This window comes from Sminthopsis crassicaudata, chromosome 5 (assembly GCF_048593235.1).
Source record: "Sminthopsis crassicaudata isolate SCR6 chromosome 5, ASM4859323v1, whole genome shotgun sequence".
Lineage (NCBI taxonomy): Eukaryota > Metazoa > Chordata > Mammalia > Dasyuromorphia > Dasyuridae > Sminthopsis > Sminthopsis crassicaudata.
The window spans coordinates 42271528-42291944 of record NC_133621.1 but is presented as its reverse complement, the minus strand read 5'-3'; the positions used below and the strand labels follow the sequence as shown (position 1 = coordinate 42291944).

The 20417-nt window shown below is 36.4% G+C and overlaps 1 protein-coding gene across 3 annotated transcripts in view; it reads left to right on the top strand.

Annotated features, from left to right (window-relative positions):
• The window catches only part of ULK4 (unc-51 like kinase 4), a 624778-nt gene that overhangs the window by 123519 nt on the left and 480842 nt on the right, over nucleotides 1-20417 (top strand). For all 3 annotated transcript variants that reach the window (XM_074272175.1, XM_074272174.1, XM_074272171.1), the window contains exon 19: nucleotides 10404-10487. In XM_074272175.1, coding sequence (XP_074128276.1) covers nucleotides 10404-10487 — 84 coding nt within the window. The remainder of the gene's footprint in view (nucleotides 1-10403; nucleotides 10488-20417) is intronic.

Below are 20417 nucleotides of genomic sequence, written 5' to 3'. Positions count from 1 at the left end.
ACAAAACCAGAAAAAGGAAGCAAATGAAATGTTCCACCATGGAGAGACTGAAAAATAAATTGAGTACATTAATGTACTCATCTGATCCTGGAGTCAATAAGATCTGATTTTAGGTCCTGCCCCTGATGCCTTCTGACTTTGTGGCATTGTGCAAACCTCTGGATCTCTCAGTTCATTTGGCACCTCTAGGCTGTAAGTAATGGTTGTTCAACTGCCTTAATGGAGTTGTCAGTCACCAAGCATTCATTAAGCATTTATTATGAATGAGACATTGTGCTAAGCAAAGGCAAAAGCATTTCAAATCACATATATATTAGGCCATATTTAAGTATGACCTAAGAAACTCAAACTATAAATTGTCTAAAAATTTTAGAGCATCTCAGAAGAATTTGGATTTTTTTATTTTTATAAACAATAGATTTTGTATTATAACACAGCTAATAAAGTTATATGTATCCAGAAAATAGTGAATTAAAATAGCCAAAAAGTGTTTACTATAGTATATGTAACTTGGACATGCTTGTAATTTTTTTTTTTGTTAAAAGAAAGCTATGCTATTGAATTTTGAAGTAGAATCAACTTCATTTGTTTAAATCAAGCTGAAGATCCTCTTTCCCTCCCAATAATATTTTCTTCAATGATGTAGTTGTAGTCATTGTATATGTTATTATTCTAGACCTGCTTCCCTTGCTATTCTTTCCTTTAAGAATTATCTTTCTATGCAAGGCCTTTAAATAAAAATGATTTGCATAAGCCTATTTTTGTCACAGTTTTTCAAATAGAGGTGACCATATACATCATTACTAATCACTTGATAAAAAACTCATATTCTCTAAAAACCAGAGCCACTTTATACAAATTAAAACAACTGTGAGATATCATCTCATACCTATCAAATAGGTAATTTTTTTTTTACCAGAAAGACTCGATGTCTCTGTCATCTGAGGTTTCTGTAGTCCAATTCTTCCATTAATATTGGTTCCACCTCAGCATTACTTGTTTCCTCCATCATTTTTGCCCACTTTGTCTAATGACTGTCTAACAAAATAGTAGTGCTTTCAATTTATCTCCTGTTTCAGTATTTCCAGAGCATTATTTACAAATCACTTCATTTGAGCATTGTAACAATTCTGTGACTTAAATATTATTACCTCTATTTTATAGATGAGGATATTGAGATCCTGAGCATAAAGATTTATTTGCCCATGGTCAAAAGACTTGTATATTTCTATGACAATATTTGGAATAAGATCTTCCTGATTTCAAGTTCCTAACATATTCACCATAGCATGTTTATTTCTTTGCTATCAAGCCTCATCATTATTGTCTTGTGCTGCTTCGTGGCTGTTAGGAAATCTCCATCATATTTGAGTCCTGAGCTACATTAACCCACCAAGAAGGAACTGAGACCCCAGAGAAATGAGAGAGATACAGTTGGTTGAATTATATCCTGATATCCTTTTAAAAGTTGCATGCACAATTCCTGAATCTGTGTTCATGATGTGTATGAATAGGTGATGCTCGACTATAGATAAGGCTGTTTTATGTCTGATTTCCAAAAGGGAACAACACTCTTATGAGTTTGTTCCTAAATATAGAATATTAAACAATTATGCTAGATACCATCTTATGGTAATACACAAACTATGATCATTATTGGGGAAATACAGGTGTAGAACTCCCCCTACCCATGCAGATCACATTCATTAATGCTTAGGGAGCTGCCTGAAGCACAGGAGAGATTATGTGACTTGACCAGAATCAGACATCTTGGAGGTGTTTTATTTGGATTAGGGCCCAGTGCTTTTTGACTTAAAGCCACCAACTTGATCTTTTACCCCATTCATTCTCCTTTACCACCTGATGTGCAAGAGATTGTCAGTTCTAGTTTTAGAAAAAAAAAACCAATGAAGGCAAGACTTTGAAAAAAAGTAGGTATAACACATAATGTGGAGGAGCTGTGAACTCGCCTAATATTTTTGGATTTGTGCAAGAAGAAGTGCAGATATGTTCATTTCCTTTCATCCAGTGTTTCTACTATCTTAGAATAATTGTTGGCAGTGGGAAAAAGATCTATTTCTACAAAATTTTCCTAGAAGCATTATTTTTGATGGTAAAGAATTGAAAACAAAATGTCCAGTGACTAGGAAATGGCTGAAAAAATATGATACATAAATGTAATAGTTATGGTAATTAATATGATTATGCCAATAGAAAGAAGACTATAGAGAAATTTGGGAAGACATATGATGCAGTGCACATTGAAGAAAAACAATAGAATACTCTATGTACTGACTATGTACAAAAGTAATAACAAATCTCAGGTGTTATGGAAACACCTGAACTTTTCCATATATTCTTCCTTTATTGAGTTATTTATTATTGTTATTTATATTATTTATATCCTTCACTTTTATGAGGCTGTAACAAAATTGTTTTGTTTAAGCAAAACAATTTTGTTACAGCCTCACTAAAGTTAATATATATTTACTTTTAAAATTCTCTGAATAGCAGAAGTTCACACATGTAACTCCATTTAGTTCAACACACATTTATCATTATTGACTATATTTGAGGCACCATTCTAGGTATTGTAGAATCCATGGGTTAAAAAAAATGAAATAAACCCTTCTATTAAAGAACTTACATTTTACTCTTGGTACATAAAAGGTATATATACAGAAATATAAATAGGATGAACAAAATAAATGCAAAGTCAGCAAAGACCATGTGGAAGGAAGGTGGCTTTGGAGTTAAACTGGTGGGTGGTCGCCAAGTACAGCAGAAAGCACTGGAATCAGGATTAGTGGCCCTGATGTCCAAGCCTGCATCTGTGTAGCCCTGGGAGTTGCTGACTTCTGAATTTCACTTTTTTCATTAGATTAGGGTTGGGAGTGGGGGTTGGGTTTAATGGCATTTGAAGTCTCTCAGTTCTAAGTCTGTGATCCTAAGACTAAAAGGTGAGGAGGGAGGAGTCTGCCAGCCAGGTATATGGCATGCTAAGATATACAAACAAAGGGATCAGAGTGGTTAGAATACAGACTGAGAGGGGGAGCAATGTCAACTGTGGTCAGCCAGAACCAAATCAAGAAAGGCCTTAAGCACCAACCAGGGGCTTTTGTATTTTATCTTAGAGGCAAAACAGGAAGCTGCTAGTGCTTCTTCTGCTGTTGGATGGCAGTCATTTATAATTATTTTTTCTTATTTTCTTCTCCTTTCTTCTTGTTTATATATTTGAATGCTTATACTTGTCCATGAAGAAAAGAGGGCAAGTTTAATTAAACTAACAGTTCTGGAAGGAATCATTAAGTATTGTTTGTGACATGTATGAAGGAAAAATGTTAACCATTATGAAGATATTTGGTTTCATTATGGATATGATGCCATGCTAACCTCATCTTATTCTTTCTGGGTTTCCTACATTGAAAGATCAAAGAAGTCGTAATGACCTTGAGAGGTTGCTAAGAGGTGACCTGAGAGCCAGGAAGCTCTGGGCTTCTAGTCCTGCCCCTTACCCATGTTGGCTGTGGACAAACCATTGAACTAGCCAGTGCTGACCTGAATTGGGAGAGTTCACCTGACAGTGCCTTGTTCCAAAGAACTGTATCTTTCCTATATGAATTTCAGTAAGGCCATGGACAGACTCTCTGAAAATATCCTTGTGAACAAGAAGAACAGATGTGTTTAGTGTACTGCCGGCCCCTATGGAATGGTGGGGAGGGGTGGACATATGCCAGAGATTAGCAAGAGTGATGTCTCAGCCAGGACATAATTTGTAGGATATGAGTGAGTCAGTCAGCCAGAGAGTCTAGCAACAATACTAATATAAGGGAATTTGCAAATCATGTGGCAATCTAGTTTGAGTTCAGAGCAGGCCGCCAACCATCAACAAGAAGCCAGATTCACGATCAAGGCAGCAAAGAAAACATTATCTGAAATTTAACTTTGACTTGAAAGCCACTCTTTAGAGAAAGACTGGGAAAACTATGAAGAAAAGAATTTTCTGCTTTTATAATACTACTTAGTTCATGAGAATAATTTGCTCAAGCAATGCCATTTTATGATAGGCAGGATGATAACTACAGACTTCTTTTCTTTCCATTTTTTAACATGGATAAAAATGATACAGCTATAGATGCAGAGCTGGTTGAATGACCAGACTTAAAGAGTAGTGATTAATGGTAGATATCAACCTGGAAGGATGTCTTTAATAGTGTGTGACAAGGTTTTGTGCTTGGTCCTGACCTGCTCAATATTTTCTATCAGTGACATTAATGAAGATATACGTGGCAGTCTTCAAGTTTTTGGATGACAGAATTGGTATCTAAAAAGATCTTGAGAATCTGTACTGAATCTAATGAGATAAAGTGAAATTGAGAAGAATACACAGGCTTGCACTTCATGCAAAAAAAATGCAGAAGTACAGAGTGGTGAAGACAAGGTCTTGTGGCAAAAAGAATTGAGTGTTTTGGTGGATTATGGAGACCCAATGGCAGTCAGAAGACTAGTGAGATCTTAGGCTCTACTTTTAGAGGGAAAGACAAGAGTGAGGGATGAGCTAATTCCACTGTTCTGGGTGTCATCAGACAATCTCCAAATGCCACATTGATTTCTGGGTGTCATGATGTTCTTAGAAAGAACATTGAAATATTAAAACATGTACATAGATGGGCAACCAAGGCACTTGAAACCATTTCATAATGATAATGATAATTAAATGAATTATCAATGTTTATCAGAAAGAAGAAGATTTGATTGTTGTGATGATAATATTTAAATATTTAAGGGCATATGACATAGACTTAATCTTCTAGACCCCAGATATTAGAAGTCAAGCCAATAAATAAAAGCAATAGGAAAATAAGAGTTCAGGTCACTATAAGGAACAATTCTTTAACAATTAGGACTGTGCCATAGTATCATGGACATCCTCACATGGAAGCTGAGAGATCATATTTGGAGAACATTTCAGAACTGATTTATGCTTTAGTGAGTTTTATATTAGATATATATCTCAGAGCTCCTTTCTAACCTCTATGTCCCAGGGTAAAACGTAGTTATAACTCGTACCTCGAAATCAGTCTAAGAGAGACAGGTCCTTATTCAATAAAGAAGAAATATTTTAGGAAAATAGATTCCAAAATAAGATTCTTCATTGTCCATCAAATTTTAAAAATCCTTCTTATCTTTAGGACTGAGAACATTTTGAAAAAAATTTTTAGAATAATTATTTAATTTAAAAGTAAAAAACAACTGTGAACTTTTGGAATTACTTATTATAGGTCAAGAAACATTCTATGTATGCTTTTTAAACATTTAGAAGAGGTATTTAAAAAAAGAGGGCATGTCAATTTTTTTTAGACTAAGTTCAAGTTTAATTGTTGAAATTCTTGATCCATTAATCTAAAACCTGTCAAATAATTTTACTATCCACTTAGCTCTTTCCAACAGTGTGCTTTCCTTGAAAAAGGAAGAAATGAAACTTTAGAAGATAAACTTATTTTGAAGAGATCTGGCAGAGTGGGTGGAATGCTAATGTGTTTCTAGTTTGCAGATGAAATCAAAGGTCTGCTGATGAATAACAGAAAACAGTTTTGAACACCTAATAAAACATCAAAAAATGGTTGATAAATTAAATTTTATTATGATACCACAATCATATTAGAAATTTTGTTTGAAGTCTAGGATTGAAAATTTGGAAGCAAGAGCTTGTATCTGTGGTCTAAAAATGTTGTAGTCTACTACCTATAGTATATTTAGATTAAGGTTTTTAAGTAAGGTCTATGCATCCAGATTTCCAATTTCTGGGTGAAATTGAGAAGGATTATACTTTTGGAATAGACTCAAATAGTGGCACAAATGATTTAGCTAGAGAAAATCTAGGAAGCATAGTTTTTACTCCCCTTTCCTTCTGTCTTCTCTGCATCTTTTTTTTTTTCTGTGTGTCACCCCCACCCTACTTTATTGTTTTATTTAACTAGGGGAATATCCCATTAACTTAAAAAAGAAAATTCTGCTATATGAAACATAGCTGCAAATTAATTCTGTGTCAGAAAGTCCATGAACTAAAATTTAACTGCTTTAATTATACAGATTTATAAAATCTCAGAGTTGGATGGGACCTCAGAGACTAGCAATATCAACCTTAATTTTTTTCTAACAAGCCAGCCTATCTCTATTTTACAAGATGGTTAGGGAGTCTTTCCTTATATTGAATATACATCTGCTTCCCCATGACTTCTGTCATTATTGTAAATAAAAATGCCGGACTGCAGAAAGCTAAATCGGTGTCCCTGCGTGCTGTCCTAGACTTCTGTCCATGGGAATAAATAGCCATTAGTGGGGAACCTTCCAGTCAGTCAGCCATTTCCAAATCCACCTATCTGTATTGTCCACATCTCTCAGTTATGGCCAGAAGCACTCCATGCTTGAGAAAATTCATTAAATACTTGTTGAATTCAAACATGTTATTTTCATTTCAATCCCTGATCAACAAGTATAACAATCCGCTCAAAAAAGGAAATGAGGTTACTTTGATAAGACCTTTTTTTAGCAGCAAGACGATCAGAATCTCTTGCATGTCATTCATAGAACCCCTTTACCTTGTTATAGGCATTATTGTAACGAGTCTGGTTGCTTTTGAGGTTCTTGTAACTTTGAGGTATTATGATCATTTTCTCTAGTTTTTAGGAACCCAAAGATGCAGGGACACAGGGGTGAGGAGGCAGAGCATTCTAGACGTGGCGGATGCAAAGACTAGAGTTATGTGGGAGATCAGCCAGTGCAGCTGGTATGAAGTGCCTAGAGTAAGCTTGGTCAGCACAATAATTCAGTTATAAAGATTAAAATATAATGAAGTACCGTTGTAACATTAAAAACAAAAAACCAAAATGTAAAACCATTGCTAGTGGGAGTTAAAGATGTACTTCAAACTTAAAAGGAGATACACTTCTGCTCCCTACTAAATTGGGTCACCAAGACAGTGGCTCAGGATGGTGACCTGTAGGGAGCTGGGGCTCAGGACTAATCTGGATAACTCTTCTCCGTGTGCCTCAGATATTTTATACCTCAAGGGTCATGAAGCCTAAACAGCCACCGTTCCCTAAAGAAACAGTCTCCCCACTCCCCATCCCATTCGCCTGGTGTACCCAGCTGAGCGTAGGAGAATGGGGAGAGGCAGGAGCAGCTCCAGCTGCGGGGGTGCCCTTGGGGTGCCCGCAGACCCTGGCTCTCAGTGTCTACCTCCTGCACTTATCACACAAAGCCCCTCCTAGAAATGTTTAAGAAGAATGGAAAAGTAGCTTTAAATGCCCAACAAAAAAGCATCCTCTGTGCCTGAAGGCAAGAGGGAGGCTGAGGGCTAGCATGATATGCTCAGAAGATGGATCAGAGTGGGGAGAACTGAGCTCAAAGAGAGTCCCTGGACCTCAGTTCTGGTCCAATGCCCAGATGCCCTCAGCCACGCTTCCTGCCAACTAAGATTTCGTGGCTGAGTGACCTTATATCACCTCCTGGGGCATTTTTCCAATCTACAAGATGTAAGGGAAGGTGAAATCAGATGATGTCTAGATCTGGCCTTTGATGCTTATGGTTCTAAGGGATGTACGTCCCCCTCACTTCTGCTCAGAGTATCCCCTTCTTCTTTCAAGATGCTGTTCAGGCCCAGCTTTCTACAAAGGCTTTGTGGACCCATCTAGCTACCCTTGTACTGAACTTGCTTGCTTTTCTTTTGTATTTGTATTCTATATATTTATTTTGTATATCCTCACATAAATACACGTTGTCTCTTCGATGGAATGTAAGCTATTTTTTTTTTAATTTGAAAATCCAGCACCTAGCATAGAGCCTGGAAGAGTAGTTACTTCATAAATAATGGTTGATTGATTGGTGATAAATAGGAGCATCATTTTAAGGATTGCCTTCCTGTTTTCAGCTGGGAGACAAAGTGCCCATCTGAATAAAGTGATGAACTTAGTCTATTAGTTTGAATGCCTTCAAGAAACATTTTTCTTAGGAACAAAATTTACTTACCTCATGAAGAGACAAATATGTTTGTAATTAAATTGGGAAATTTTCCCCCCTTCACCATGGCTTTACCCAGTCTCCTGTTGTCAAAACTTGGGGTTTTTCCAACTCTTAAATTCAGTAGTTCAATAAACTTGCTAGAACTAGGAAAATAAACAAAATAAGCCAGTCCAGGAGCAGAGTTACAATGAAGGCCCTTTTAGAGCGAGAGAAGGATCAGCGATTTTCATGAGAAGCAGGTCTGCTCCCAAGTGGGACGTACACGGAAGCAAGAGCAAGCTGTATACTGTTGGTTTGGTTCTTTACTCTTCTCTTCAAAGCTCAGATTGGTCAGAGTTACTCTCCAAATTATGAGGAGTTGGACTTACAATCCAAGTTACAGTTGGTTGCATTCACAGTCCTCCTTATCTGCCCATTCCATATGTCAGACAATATTGGCTGTCTTCTTGACAGTTAATATTTTCATTAAATATGTGTACTTGCAAAAAGCTTGTGCTCTCTCCTTGACCCTAGCCAGTTTGAGCTGGTTTAGCCCTGGGCCCCTTTAGCAGGAACTTTGTGGTTTAACCAGTTTTTTGGTTCCACAAGATGATTGATTGGGGATATCTTAGCAAGATACTTTCCCTTCCCCCATCCTGTTTTTCAGTGTTTGTAGATACTTAAGTGTCAGCATTCTCCACACCAATCAGTTGGGAAATAGCTAAGTTGTGGATGGAATACTGTTGTGCTATAAAACATGATGAGTTCAATGATTTTAGGGAAATATGGAAAATCATACATGAAATAATAAAATGAGCAGAAGCAAGAGAACACTATATACAATAACTGCAGTGTTGGTTAAAGAAAAATTATGAACAACCAAGTTATTCTGAGTACTGTAAATACTCAACTCAGCCATCAATGACCTATGAAGGAAGATTCTGCTCACCTCTAGAGAAGGAGAAATATGCCCAGTATGGTTTTACATATATTTATAAATGTGCATTAAACAGTGACTTTCCTCTAATGTCAGGTGAGAAAAGCAAAAGGTAAGTAATAGAAAATAAATTAGAAAGAAAGAAAAGCTGGAATCATTTGGTGGGTTTTTAGATACCAAGCTAAGGACTGTGTATTTTATCCTGGTAGTATCAGAAATATGGGGAGTGCCAGGTCAGATCTGCGCTTTAGGGGAATACCTGAGCAACTTTGTGGAGGATGGCTTGGAGAGGAAAGCCTAAAAGTAAGGGGACCGATTGGGAGACTGTTGGGGTGGTATAAAAGAGAGGTAAATTAGAGTAGTGCCCCTGTGAGTAGAGAGAAGGGAACAGAAAAGGTATTGTGAGGGTGGGATTGATCAGACTTAGCAACTGAGAGAAATGGAAGAGGAAGGAGGAGAAAGAACCGGGGAGGATTACTGGGCTGTGAATCTGGGTGATGGAAAGAGTGATGGTGCCCTCTGCAGAACTCTGGGAGGTGCCTGTGAGAGGGCTGCCCCATCTGACCTCTTCGGTTGTCCAGCTCTGCAGCTAAGTTTGGAAGTGCCTTGAGTGGAGCGAATTGGGACATGTTGAATTTGAGATGTCTATGGTAAATCTAGATCTTTGATGGGGCTAAATCCAATTCAGCATCTCACTGGCGCCAAAATGGTGAGCGACTCTGGAAAAGCTCTGTCTCGCTTAAATTTATACCCAAGTCAAGATATCATGACATGATATAAATTGTCCCTCTGAAAAAATGAAGAATGAATAACAAAAACCCAGAAAGATAAAAGAGACCACTGAGCTACCTAGGAAGGGGTGAGCTGGTCCTACCTAATCAGAAATCAAGCAGGTCAGAGCTCCTCAGGAGTGGGTTTGACCTGCAAGTAGCCTCAATGGTTCTATCCTGGGTAAGTTCAGGAGACCCAGTATCAAAGAAACAAGAAGACACTAATGTGGGGCATCCTCCAAAACATCTTAAATATTTCTTGTTGAAAAACAGATGTATTGTGTTTTCCAAGAATTCTTGAAATATATTAAGATAGTTATGGTACTACCTGTCATTATATTAGCTGTTAATAAAGAGAGTGCCCTCAACTTTTTAGGTGGCAATTATCCTAGCAAAAATGAAGTTAATTAACCTAGGCTTCTGAGGCATAACACCCATTTTATGAGATGGCCCTATATCATGTAATGCACGTGATTTTGTAAGAAAAACAGGTTTTTCTAAAAGTGCTGTGTTAAAAATAATAATAATAATAAAAAAAAAAACTGGTTCCAGGATTCAGGCAAATGGCTAGTAGTATTTTGACATTTAAAAAAAAAATGTTTTGGATGTGTTTGATGCTCTGAATTTTGCTTGAAAGGGTTAATATCAATTGTGCTGTTAGCTTCATTGCCTTTCCTTCCATTTCATTTCAGGAAGAAAAAAAAGAGCACCCTAGAGAATCCTGGGTCGTTCCCTTGGCTGCTTACACTGTGCTAATGAGATGCCTTCGGGAAGGGGTAAGGTTCTTTTCTTGTGGTCCACAGAAATTCTCCATTGTAATAAGCCTTCGGGCACTGGATGCGGATTGTAGCCTGCAGCACTGCAGTATCTTGTCAACCCAGGATTGCTCCTGAATTTAAATAATCATGACAAGACCCTGACCTACACATGAGCAGAAAGCAGAATGAACTCACTTTCTCTATCACTCAGCATGTATAAATGACTTGATTTTTCCCAAGTCAGTACTAAATAAAAATGAGCTTGATTACTCAGCTTTTTTTTAGTAGCCTATTCTCAATTTCTTTGGATAATTTTAGGACACCTCGTTCAATAACTTCTGTTTGCTTTGTGTACAGCTGTGACAGAGGTACTAACTGATGGCTTCAAACGCTTCATGATTATCTTGTCAAGCTCTTTTGGGGACCTTTTGAGGGCCAGAAGGGGGAAAACCTGGAACATTTGTGTTCAAGGACATCCATCACTTTTAATATTAAGCTTGGTCCTTATACAATTTGGCTTTTCCATTCTCTGTCCTTCCCCTTGTCTTACCACATTGGTGGCAGCTTGAAAACAACCCAACCTACTGACACACACTTCTGGTTCCCTCTCGGAGAAATAAAAAGGCCGTGAGCAGAACAAGCTAAAAGGTTGGCATTCGCTGTTTGCTTGAGACCACTTGACATTATTTCACCCAAGGCAATGCCAAAGGCATAAAAACATTCCTTACAGAATGAAAGAAAAATATCAAGATAAACATCTTCCTTTTGAGTTCATTACTTCTTCCTGTGCTAGTTAATGGAATAATCTTCCAGGTGCACACAGCCCCCCCCCCCCCCTTCTCCAAACCACTTTCCTCTTCTTTCCTCCCCAGTGATCATGTAAATACATATAGTTTATGTACAGCTTGGGCTCTTTTTTTTCTACCCTTAATAATGAATGGGAGTAAGATGTCATTCTGAGATGGGAGTTCGCATGGCGATATAATACTTTCAAAAGCAATGGGATGTTCAGATAGTATGTTAAAACTGAACAAGGAAAGTCTATGGGAATTTCTTGCTATCAGCCTAGGCACATATATCAAAAAAGCTATTTCAAAATTAACTCCATAGGGCATCTAGGTGGTACAGCCCTGAAGTCAGGAGGATCTGAGTTCAAATTTGCCCTCAGACACTTAATACTTCCTAGCAGTCTTGCTACTTGCCTACTTTATGGGCAAGTCACTTAACCCCAACTTTTTTGCCTCAGCAAAAGAAAAAAAAATAACTTCATGTAAGCCAAAGACTGTCTACTAATGACTTATGCTGTAGCTGCTGTCCTTTTTCTTGAGAAAATAGGGAAAAGAGCCTAATAACTTGGTGTCACTATTCATATATTCTAGTTTAGAGAAACTATATTTTATTTTGCTGTGAAAACTGATTGGATAAGCTGATTGTAAGTGTATGTAACCGATTGTAAAACAGCTTCTATTATGTCACAGCTGAAAGAGTTTTATTTTCTTGCTGGCTGGAGTAGGCATAGGATTTACAGCTGGAAAGAACCTCAGAGATTATCTTCCCTGAACCCCCGGAGAGATGACTTATCCAAAGTCACATAGGCAGTAAATTAGTTCCAGTGAATTCAAAACAGTGCTTTTTCCAATGAGCTAAGCCCTTTTCCCGATGACTGAGGTTCCGCATGCTGATCTCATCTTTAAGTTTTACTGTTAAAGTTATTATTAGCACTTAAATAAAATTAGGTAAACCAACCTGCAATGATGAAGACTCAGGAAGGGTTTGATCTGAAGGAAGAGGACTTGTAGGATTGTGAAGAAAGCTGTAGATTAAACTTTGAGAAGGGAAGAAATGAGGGAACTGGAGAGAGTGGTATTAAAAGAAAATGGAGAGGTAGTGAGGTGGTACAGTGGGTAAAGCACCAGCCCTAAAATCAGTAGCATCTGAATTCAAAATTTGCCTCAGATACTTGAAAGTTATTAGCTGAATGACTCTAAGTAAGTCACTTAACCCCATTTGCCTTGCCAATATATATATATATAAAACTAAATAACTAAATAACTAAAATAAATGGAATTTGCCAAAGAGGACTGGAAGAGAAGGATGTAAAGGACTTCACTGTAGGATGAGAACATTTAGAAAAATAAAGAGAAGAACGTTGGGAAGACAAGGAAAAGAAAGCTGGATATGTGTGTCAAGGTGCTAATGAGATGAGATGTTTACCAGGTTGAGAAATAAAATAAAAAATCTAAAGTTGAAGCCAGGCAGCAGTGTTCTCTCATGGGGGTTTGCCAGGAGAGAAGGTTCCTCCTATGGCTGCTGGGAAGATGAAGGAGTCTTCCAAGTGCCTCTTTATGGACCAGATTGTCAGGGAGAATGAAATGTTGTTCAAAAAGTGGAAGAAAAGTCTCAAATGAAAAGTGAAGAAGAAAAAGAGATTTGTCAAGACCCAGGTGAGTACTGACCTAGTCTCTCAGAAGTCAAAGAAGAGGCCACAAAAGAGAAAGGAGAGAAGTGGGACTGCTGTCCTCTGTCCTCTGAGAATCCAGTCAGGCCAACAGGTGTTGTGCCTGCCAAGAGCCAGTCATGCACTACATCCAGGGAGGGGCAAATGCCAGCCCTGCCTTTGAGAGCTCACAGTCTTAGAGTGAAATCAACCTGCAAACAAACTGTAGAAATGAGATGTTCAGATAAATTGGAGATATTTTCAGAAGGAAGGCAGTATCATTAAGAGAATTAAAAAGGAAGTTTCAAAATAAAAGCATATTAAAATTATTGCTTGTTTTAAGTGATTTTAAAATAATTCTTCATGGTATGAATTTATATTTAGCTATTATAATATGTGATATTATATTACTTATATATTAATCTATATTTATCATCATTTATTTATTTTTATTGCTTATTATTTTTATATATTGTTTATTTATTTTGCTTATATTATTTATATTTATTTATTTTATAGTTGAAAGATGCCTTTAAAAGAATTATTCATTCAATAGCTTAGGACTCTAAGGCCTAAAAAGGTCAACAGATTTGTCCAGAAATACAAGAAGTGGCAGAAATGGACATAGAATTTAGTGGACACTGAGTGGATATCTCAGATCCTAATACAGGAGTTGGGAACTCTCCATAGTGGTTCCATCCAATTTCTCCCATTCATATGTAGGCTGTTAATTCTCTACTTATGTATCCACCAATCAACAAGCCTTTATTAAGCACCTTCGTGTTTGGGAAGCTCCCAAGGAAAGTATGGGAAAGGAGAGGTTTGAGACTGCCTCCCAAACGGAAGCGCTCAGAGCCCTTGTGCTGACCCCACTGCTGTACTCTTGGGAAGCCTGCACAGTCCACCAGGCCCACGCCAGAAACGGAATCGCTTCCATTTATTGTCTCAGGAAGATTCTGAAGATCCCCTGGCGGGAGAAGACACCAGACACAGACCCTTTCTCAGACTAAACTGCCCAGCTTTCCAGCTCTGCTGCAGAGGGCACAGCTCCATGGGACCAAAAAGACTGCTTCATGGAGAACTCACACGTGGCAAGAGGTCACAAGATGGTCCCCAAAAGCGATACAAGGACACTCCCAAGGTCTCTCCTAAGAACTTTAGAAACGATTGTATGACATGGGAGACCCTGGCACAGGACCATCCAGTATGGCGTGCCCTTGTCAGAGAAAGTACTGTGCTCTGTGAGCAAAGCAGAAATGAATTAGCCCAAATGAAAGATGAGAGGCTCAGGGTTGGAGAATTCACCCTAAATGTTCACTATCCGTGTCCGACCTGTGGCAGAGCGTTCCGAGCTCCTGTCGGTCTGATCAGCCACAGCTGGATACACGGTAACTCGACTCTAACATTGGGACTCTAACTTTGGTCCTCTTTGAAAATGAAGGACAACAACAATTAATGGGGGTAGGGCTAGATTATGCTCAAAGTATTAACTCCTGTTTTTGTCCTCTGGAAAAATGTTCCCATTTCTTGGTTCTTGGCACATTGTGGGTATTTAATGAATATTGATTGATTGATTCTACTCTGTCATACTTTGTTCCACACATTATCTTCCTTCTCCTTTATTCATCCCTAAATCTAGTGGAATGTAAGCTTGTTTTGGGCAAGGAGGATGTCTTTTTTAATCTTTGCCCAGCACTTCCAATAGGGCCTTAACCATAATAGTCCCCTATTCAACTTTTCTTGAATTGTCAACAATTAGAATAAAGTAATTATGTTAGGAGGGAGTAAATCTTTTCTCCAGCTGAATTGTGGAAGATAGGGGCATAGATCCCCATTTCTATTTTTTTTTCCTATATCTTCTTCTATGAAATCCTTATGGGAATACTTTGTACAGAAACAAATGAGTAGATGAATTCTGGGCTGGTAAATATTCTTATGGGCTAATAACTAACAGTGTTAATACACAAAAGCAATGTATGACCCTATCTCCACTCTTCCTACATCTTTATTGCCTTATTTATTGATCTTAGTTCAAAAATATGATATTTTATGTTATGATATTTTATGTTTGTAGCATCTCTGTTTGTAGTGGCAAGGGATTGGAAACTCAGTGGATGCCCATCGATTGGAGAATGGCTGAGTAAGTTATGGCATATGAATGTTATGGAATATTATTGTCCTATGAGAAATGATGAGCAGGATGATATACTGGAAATATACCTGGAATATATACTGATGCTGAGTAAAATTAAAAGAACCAAGAAAACATTGTACATAGTAACAAGAGTATGTGATGATTAGCTGTGATGGACTTAGCTCTTCTCAATAATGTGATTCAAGGCAATTACAATGGACTTGGGATGGAAAATGCCATCTACATCCAGAAGGAGAATTAAAGAGACTGAATGTAGATTGAAGCATAGTGTTTTCAACTTTATTTGTTTTCTTTCTTGTATTTTTTTTCTCTTTTGGTCTGATTTTTCTTGTACAACAATGTAAAAATGGAAATATATTTAAAAGGATTTCACATATTTAACCTATGTCACATTTCTTGCTATCTTGAGGAGGGGGGAAGTAAGGGATGGAGGAATAAAAATTTGGAGTACAAAGTCTTACAAAAAATGAATGTTGAAAGCCATCTTTACATGTATTTGGGAAAATAAAATAATTTTGAGGAAAAAAATGTGACATTTTAGAGAGGTATGGGTTTTTATTTTTAGTTACCTGGTATCCTTGGAATGTCCTCTTCTAACTTTAAAATTTTCTCTAGGACAGGCTACATAGCAATTAATAATTACTTCTCTTTAACAGATTTAAGCTTCATTATTAGAACATATATAATCTGAGGTATGGTTCTCTCCATTTTCAATCTGCAGGGTTTTTTTTTCCTTTCTAAGAGATTAGCTATGTGAAATTCAGTGCATAGTTCTTCTAACTCCTATTCCTTTGAGTGACAATCATATTCTGATTGTTGAATGTATAAATATAGATTCTCTTAAAAAACATTTTCTTTATGAAGCCTTTCCACATTAACCTCACCAGTGACACTTTGGCTTTTTCTAGCATTAGATCAATTTTTTCCAACATCTGAAATTTAGATCATTAGCTCTTTAGGACGGGAACCTAGCCTTTTGGTGACTTGCTTTGCACCATCTTTTCCTGTGCTGTGCTGTAAAGGAAAATTAATCCTGTAGAGAATATAAGTTTTTATTTGCTCTTAGGAAAGTGCCATGGGAGAACCAACCACCTCTAGAGGATTGGGCTGTGGCTGCTTCTCCCAGAGCAACTTATTGTCATGTTAATGTTTCCCATTATCTTATGGCTCTGTTCTGGTAGTGCCTCTTGGAGGGTGATGTCTTACTTTTTGTTCTTAAAAAATAAATTCAGAAAAAATCTTACAAACATTCACATGGAGAGGGACCAGGAAAGGCTTCTCTTGTTGAAGCTGGGATGGATGCTGAGACTTGAAGGTAGTCAGAGAAAGGAGAAAGCTGAGATGAGGAAGGAGAGGATTCTAGACATGGGAGATAGCCAGTGATATGCTCCGTCAGGAGATGGAGTTTTGGATGCAAGGGATAGCCAGGAGGCCAGTCTTAGCAGCCTGCAGAGTACTTGGAAGGGTAGAAGATAGAAGAAAACTGAATAGGTAGGAAGAGGCAACCTTGTGAAGGGTTTTAAAAATCAAATAGATATCTACAATATAATATTTGTATCAATAATTTGGATAAAGACTTAGATGACATAGTCATCAAATTTGTAGATATAACCAGTCTGGTAATGATAGCAAGCCCATTGGATGCTCTAGATATCAGGTTCCTAAAATATATCCACCAGTTCAAAATTTGGGCTGAAGTTAGTGAAATGAAACTTAACACAGGTAAATGTAATGATCTGCACTTGAGTCAGGAAACAATAATAACTAATCAACCAGCTTCACAAATATAAGATGTAAGGGGGGGGTGTGTAAGCAGCTCATCAGAAAAGGATTGGGGAGTTTTATTAACGAAAAGTGAGATGAATTAGTGCAATATATCAAGCAAAATAATCTCTGTGATATTGCATTAAGAGTCATAGTGTTCAGATCATGGGAGGACTCTATTGGTGGTTGTCAGGTAACATCTGGAGTATTGGGCCTACTTCATAGGGTGATAAATGAAAGCTCAGAGGCTCTTTTAGAGAGAAATTCAGTAGAGATAAGCTCACTGTTCTTGTCTAGTGTATTAATAAAGAAGAAAAAAGTGAAGAAGGCTCGCCTGCCTTTAAACTTTTGTGTTATTCTGGTGGAAATTATTTTTAATTGGAAAATTAATGTGAGAACCAAATTAATAAAAACACAGTAAAATTGCAAAGTTTGTGCTGTATATATCCCTATATCAGCATTCTTTGTTCTTGTTTCTATCTCTTTTTCTTCTTCCTCCCATTAAGGGATATATTTGTTCCTTTTTTTGTTCCTTTATTAAAACATTCCCATGCTTTTATCATTACAAACCTCCCTGTCTTTTTCTTCCCTTGAATATTGTTTTGTTTGACATTGGAATATTTCAGGCTCTCCACTTTTGTTGTCTGCTTACGCAGGTTAGCTGTTTGCTCAAAGGCTTGTTACAGGAAAGTCCTCCATCTTTAATCAAGGAGAAGGGTGAGGTGGCTGCTACATGAGCTTTTACATGAGTCCTGGAAAAAAAGCTTCTTCTTCTTGGGCCCATTCCTTTTGGACTTACTTTTAATCTGATTCAAATCTATTAAACACTCATAACATCTCTTTATCCTCTTAGAGCCCATTTCCCTATAATATAGATTAAGGAGAGTCCCTGATTTGCTTTTTATATTAAATCTATTTACTCTAAGCTTGGAGCCATTTTTTATTTCCAGTTTTTGTAAACATTTCAAGGCTATTCAGGGAAAATCCATAGACATCCTAGCCTTTTTGGAAGGCTTGTGATGACATTAAATTTAAAAATTAATTGAGCCTATATGAATAGTTTCCTAAATCTTAAGACATTTGGATTTTTTTTGTATTATAAAGAGGTAATTATTTTATTTAATATTTCATTTTTCCCAATTACATGTAAAAATAATTTTAACATTATTTTTTTCCCTCAAATTTTGAGTTCCAAATTTTCTCTTCCTTCTCTTCCCTCCTCACTGAGAAGGCAAGCAATTTGACATAGGTTATATATGTATAGTTATGTAAAGTATATTTCCATGTAAGTTATTCTGTGAAGGAAAACAGATAAAGGAAACCCAAGAGAAATAAAGTAAAGAAAAAGTATTTTTTATCTATAATAAAGCTTTCCAATTATTTTTCTCTGGAGATGGACAGCCCCTTTCATCATAAATCTTACAGAATTGTCTTAGATCATTGCACTGCAAAGAATATCTAGGTTATTTGTAGTAGATCATCATATAGTATTTCTACTATATACAATGTTCTCCTAGTTCTGCTCATTTCACTTTGCATCAGTTCATTTAAATCTTTCTTTGTTTTTCCAAGAGCATCCTGATCATCATTTCCTAAAGCACAATAGTATTCTGTCAATCATCTACAACAACTTTTTCAGCCATTCCTCAATTGATGTATGTTGCCTCAATTTTCCATTCGTTGCCACTGCTAAAAAAAACTGGTATAAATATTTTTGTACTTGTGGGTCCTTTTTTTTATATCTTTGGGATACAGACCTAATTGTATTTATTGGTCAAAAGGTATGCATATATTTTTTGTTTGTTTTTTTTACCCCTTTAAGCACAGTTCCAAATTGCTATCTAAAATGGTTGAATCAGTGTACAACTTCACCAATAATATATTAATTAATGTTTTAATTTTCTTATATCCCCTCTAACATTTGTTATTTTACTTTTCTGTCATATTAGCTAATCTGACAGGTGTGAGATAGTAGCACAGTTGTTTTAATTTCTATTTCTCTCCTTGATGGTGATTTAGAGCATTTTTTCATATAACTATAGATAGCTTTGATTACTTTGTCTGAAAATTGCTTGTTCATATTCTTTGATCATTTATCAATTGAGGAATGACTTTTATTTCTAAAGATTTTACTCAGTTTTCTGTATGTTTGAGAAATGAAGTCTTTTTAAAGAAACTCACTGTAAAAAAAATTTTCCCCAGTTATCACCAATTGTGTTTTTTCTTCTATCCTATTTCCCTTTTTTATCTTCTTTTCTCTCCTCTTTTATCCTGTCAATTCTCAAAAGTGTTTTGCTTCTGACTTTAACCTCCTCATACTGCCCTCCTTTTTATCAATTCTCATTCTCCTCACCCTCTTATCCTCTCCTTTCCTACTTTCCTATATAGTAAAATAGATATCTACATGCAACTGAGTGGGTATGTTATTCCCTTTTTGGACCAATTCTAGGGAGAACAAGAGAGATGTTCCTCTTCTTTTCACTTTTTATCCCATTCTACCTTTCCCTTTCCTCTTTTCCCAATGTATTCTTCTTCCTCGTCCCTTAATTTTATTTTTTTAAGATAATCATATCATGACTTTCAACTTACACCTCTGCTTTCTATGTATATTCCTTCTAAGTGCCCCTAATAATGAGAAAGTTTTTAGAAGTTATAAATATCATTTTCCCATGTAAAATAAAATAAATTATATAACTTGAAAGTGTGATTCACTTTTGATTTTTGATTTTTATCAGTGATTTTCAATTCTAGATCTTTTGTTACTTCTAAATTAATTTCGTTATCATTTCTTCTAGTCCTATAAAGTATCCCCTTTATAGTTTGGAAATTTGATTTAGATTCACTAAATATAAATTAACTTATATATTGTTATTTATATTATATTGTCTCAGCCCGGGTACAAATATTGAATAGTTATTTTAATCATTTGGTTATCTATGTAAGCAGTGAAGTACTGCAGGAGATAGTGAGCTGGATCTAAAGCCTGAAAGGCCTGAGTTCAAATCTGTCCTTACGCACTTTTTTAGCAGTGTGACCCTGAGTAAATCGTTTACCTTCTTCTTGACTCAGTTTCTTCATCTGTAAAATAAGAATAATAATAGCACCTAACTCACAAGATTGTTGTGAAAAATCAAATGAAATAACATTTATAAAATGCTTAGAATGATGATTGGCACATAAGAGGCACTATGCAAATGTTAGCGGTTACCAATTATTATTGTCATTACTTTACAGACCACTTTGCAATAAATAGATTTTAGATGTGCTTAAAATACCAATTTTATGCATTTTCTAGCAATCTTCAATAATACCTTACTTTTCCTTACTTCTTCCTGGAATGTGTTCTTTTTTTTATCCTGCTACATTATTAAATTACTAATTGACAATTTTTTGTTTTTTTTCTAAGATTTTCAAAGATAAGCTATCATGTTATCAGGAAATAGGTTTAGATTCATCTCTTTTATCTCCAGGATTTTTAAAGATGAAAGTGAAAGGGTGATAAGGTTTAGAATTGGGGGTACCTAAATGAAATTAGATTTAATTGAGGTCTAGTGGCAGGTTCGGGGTACGGGGAGTCAAACAGAGCTCCCCT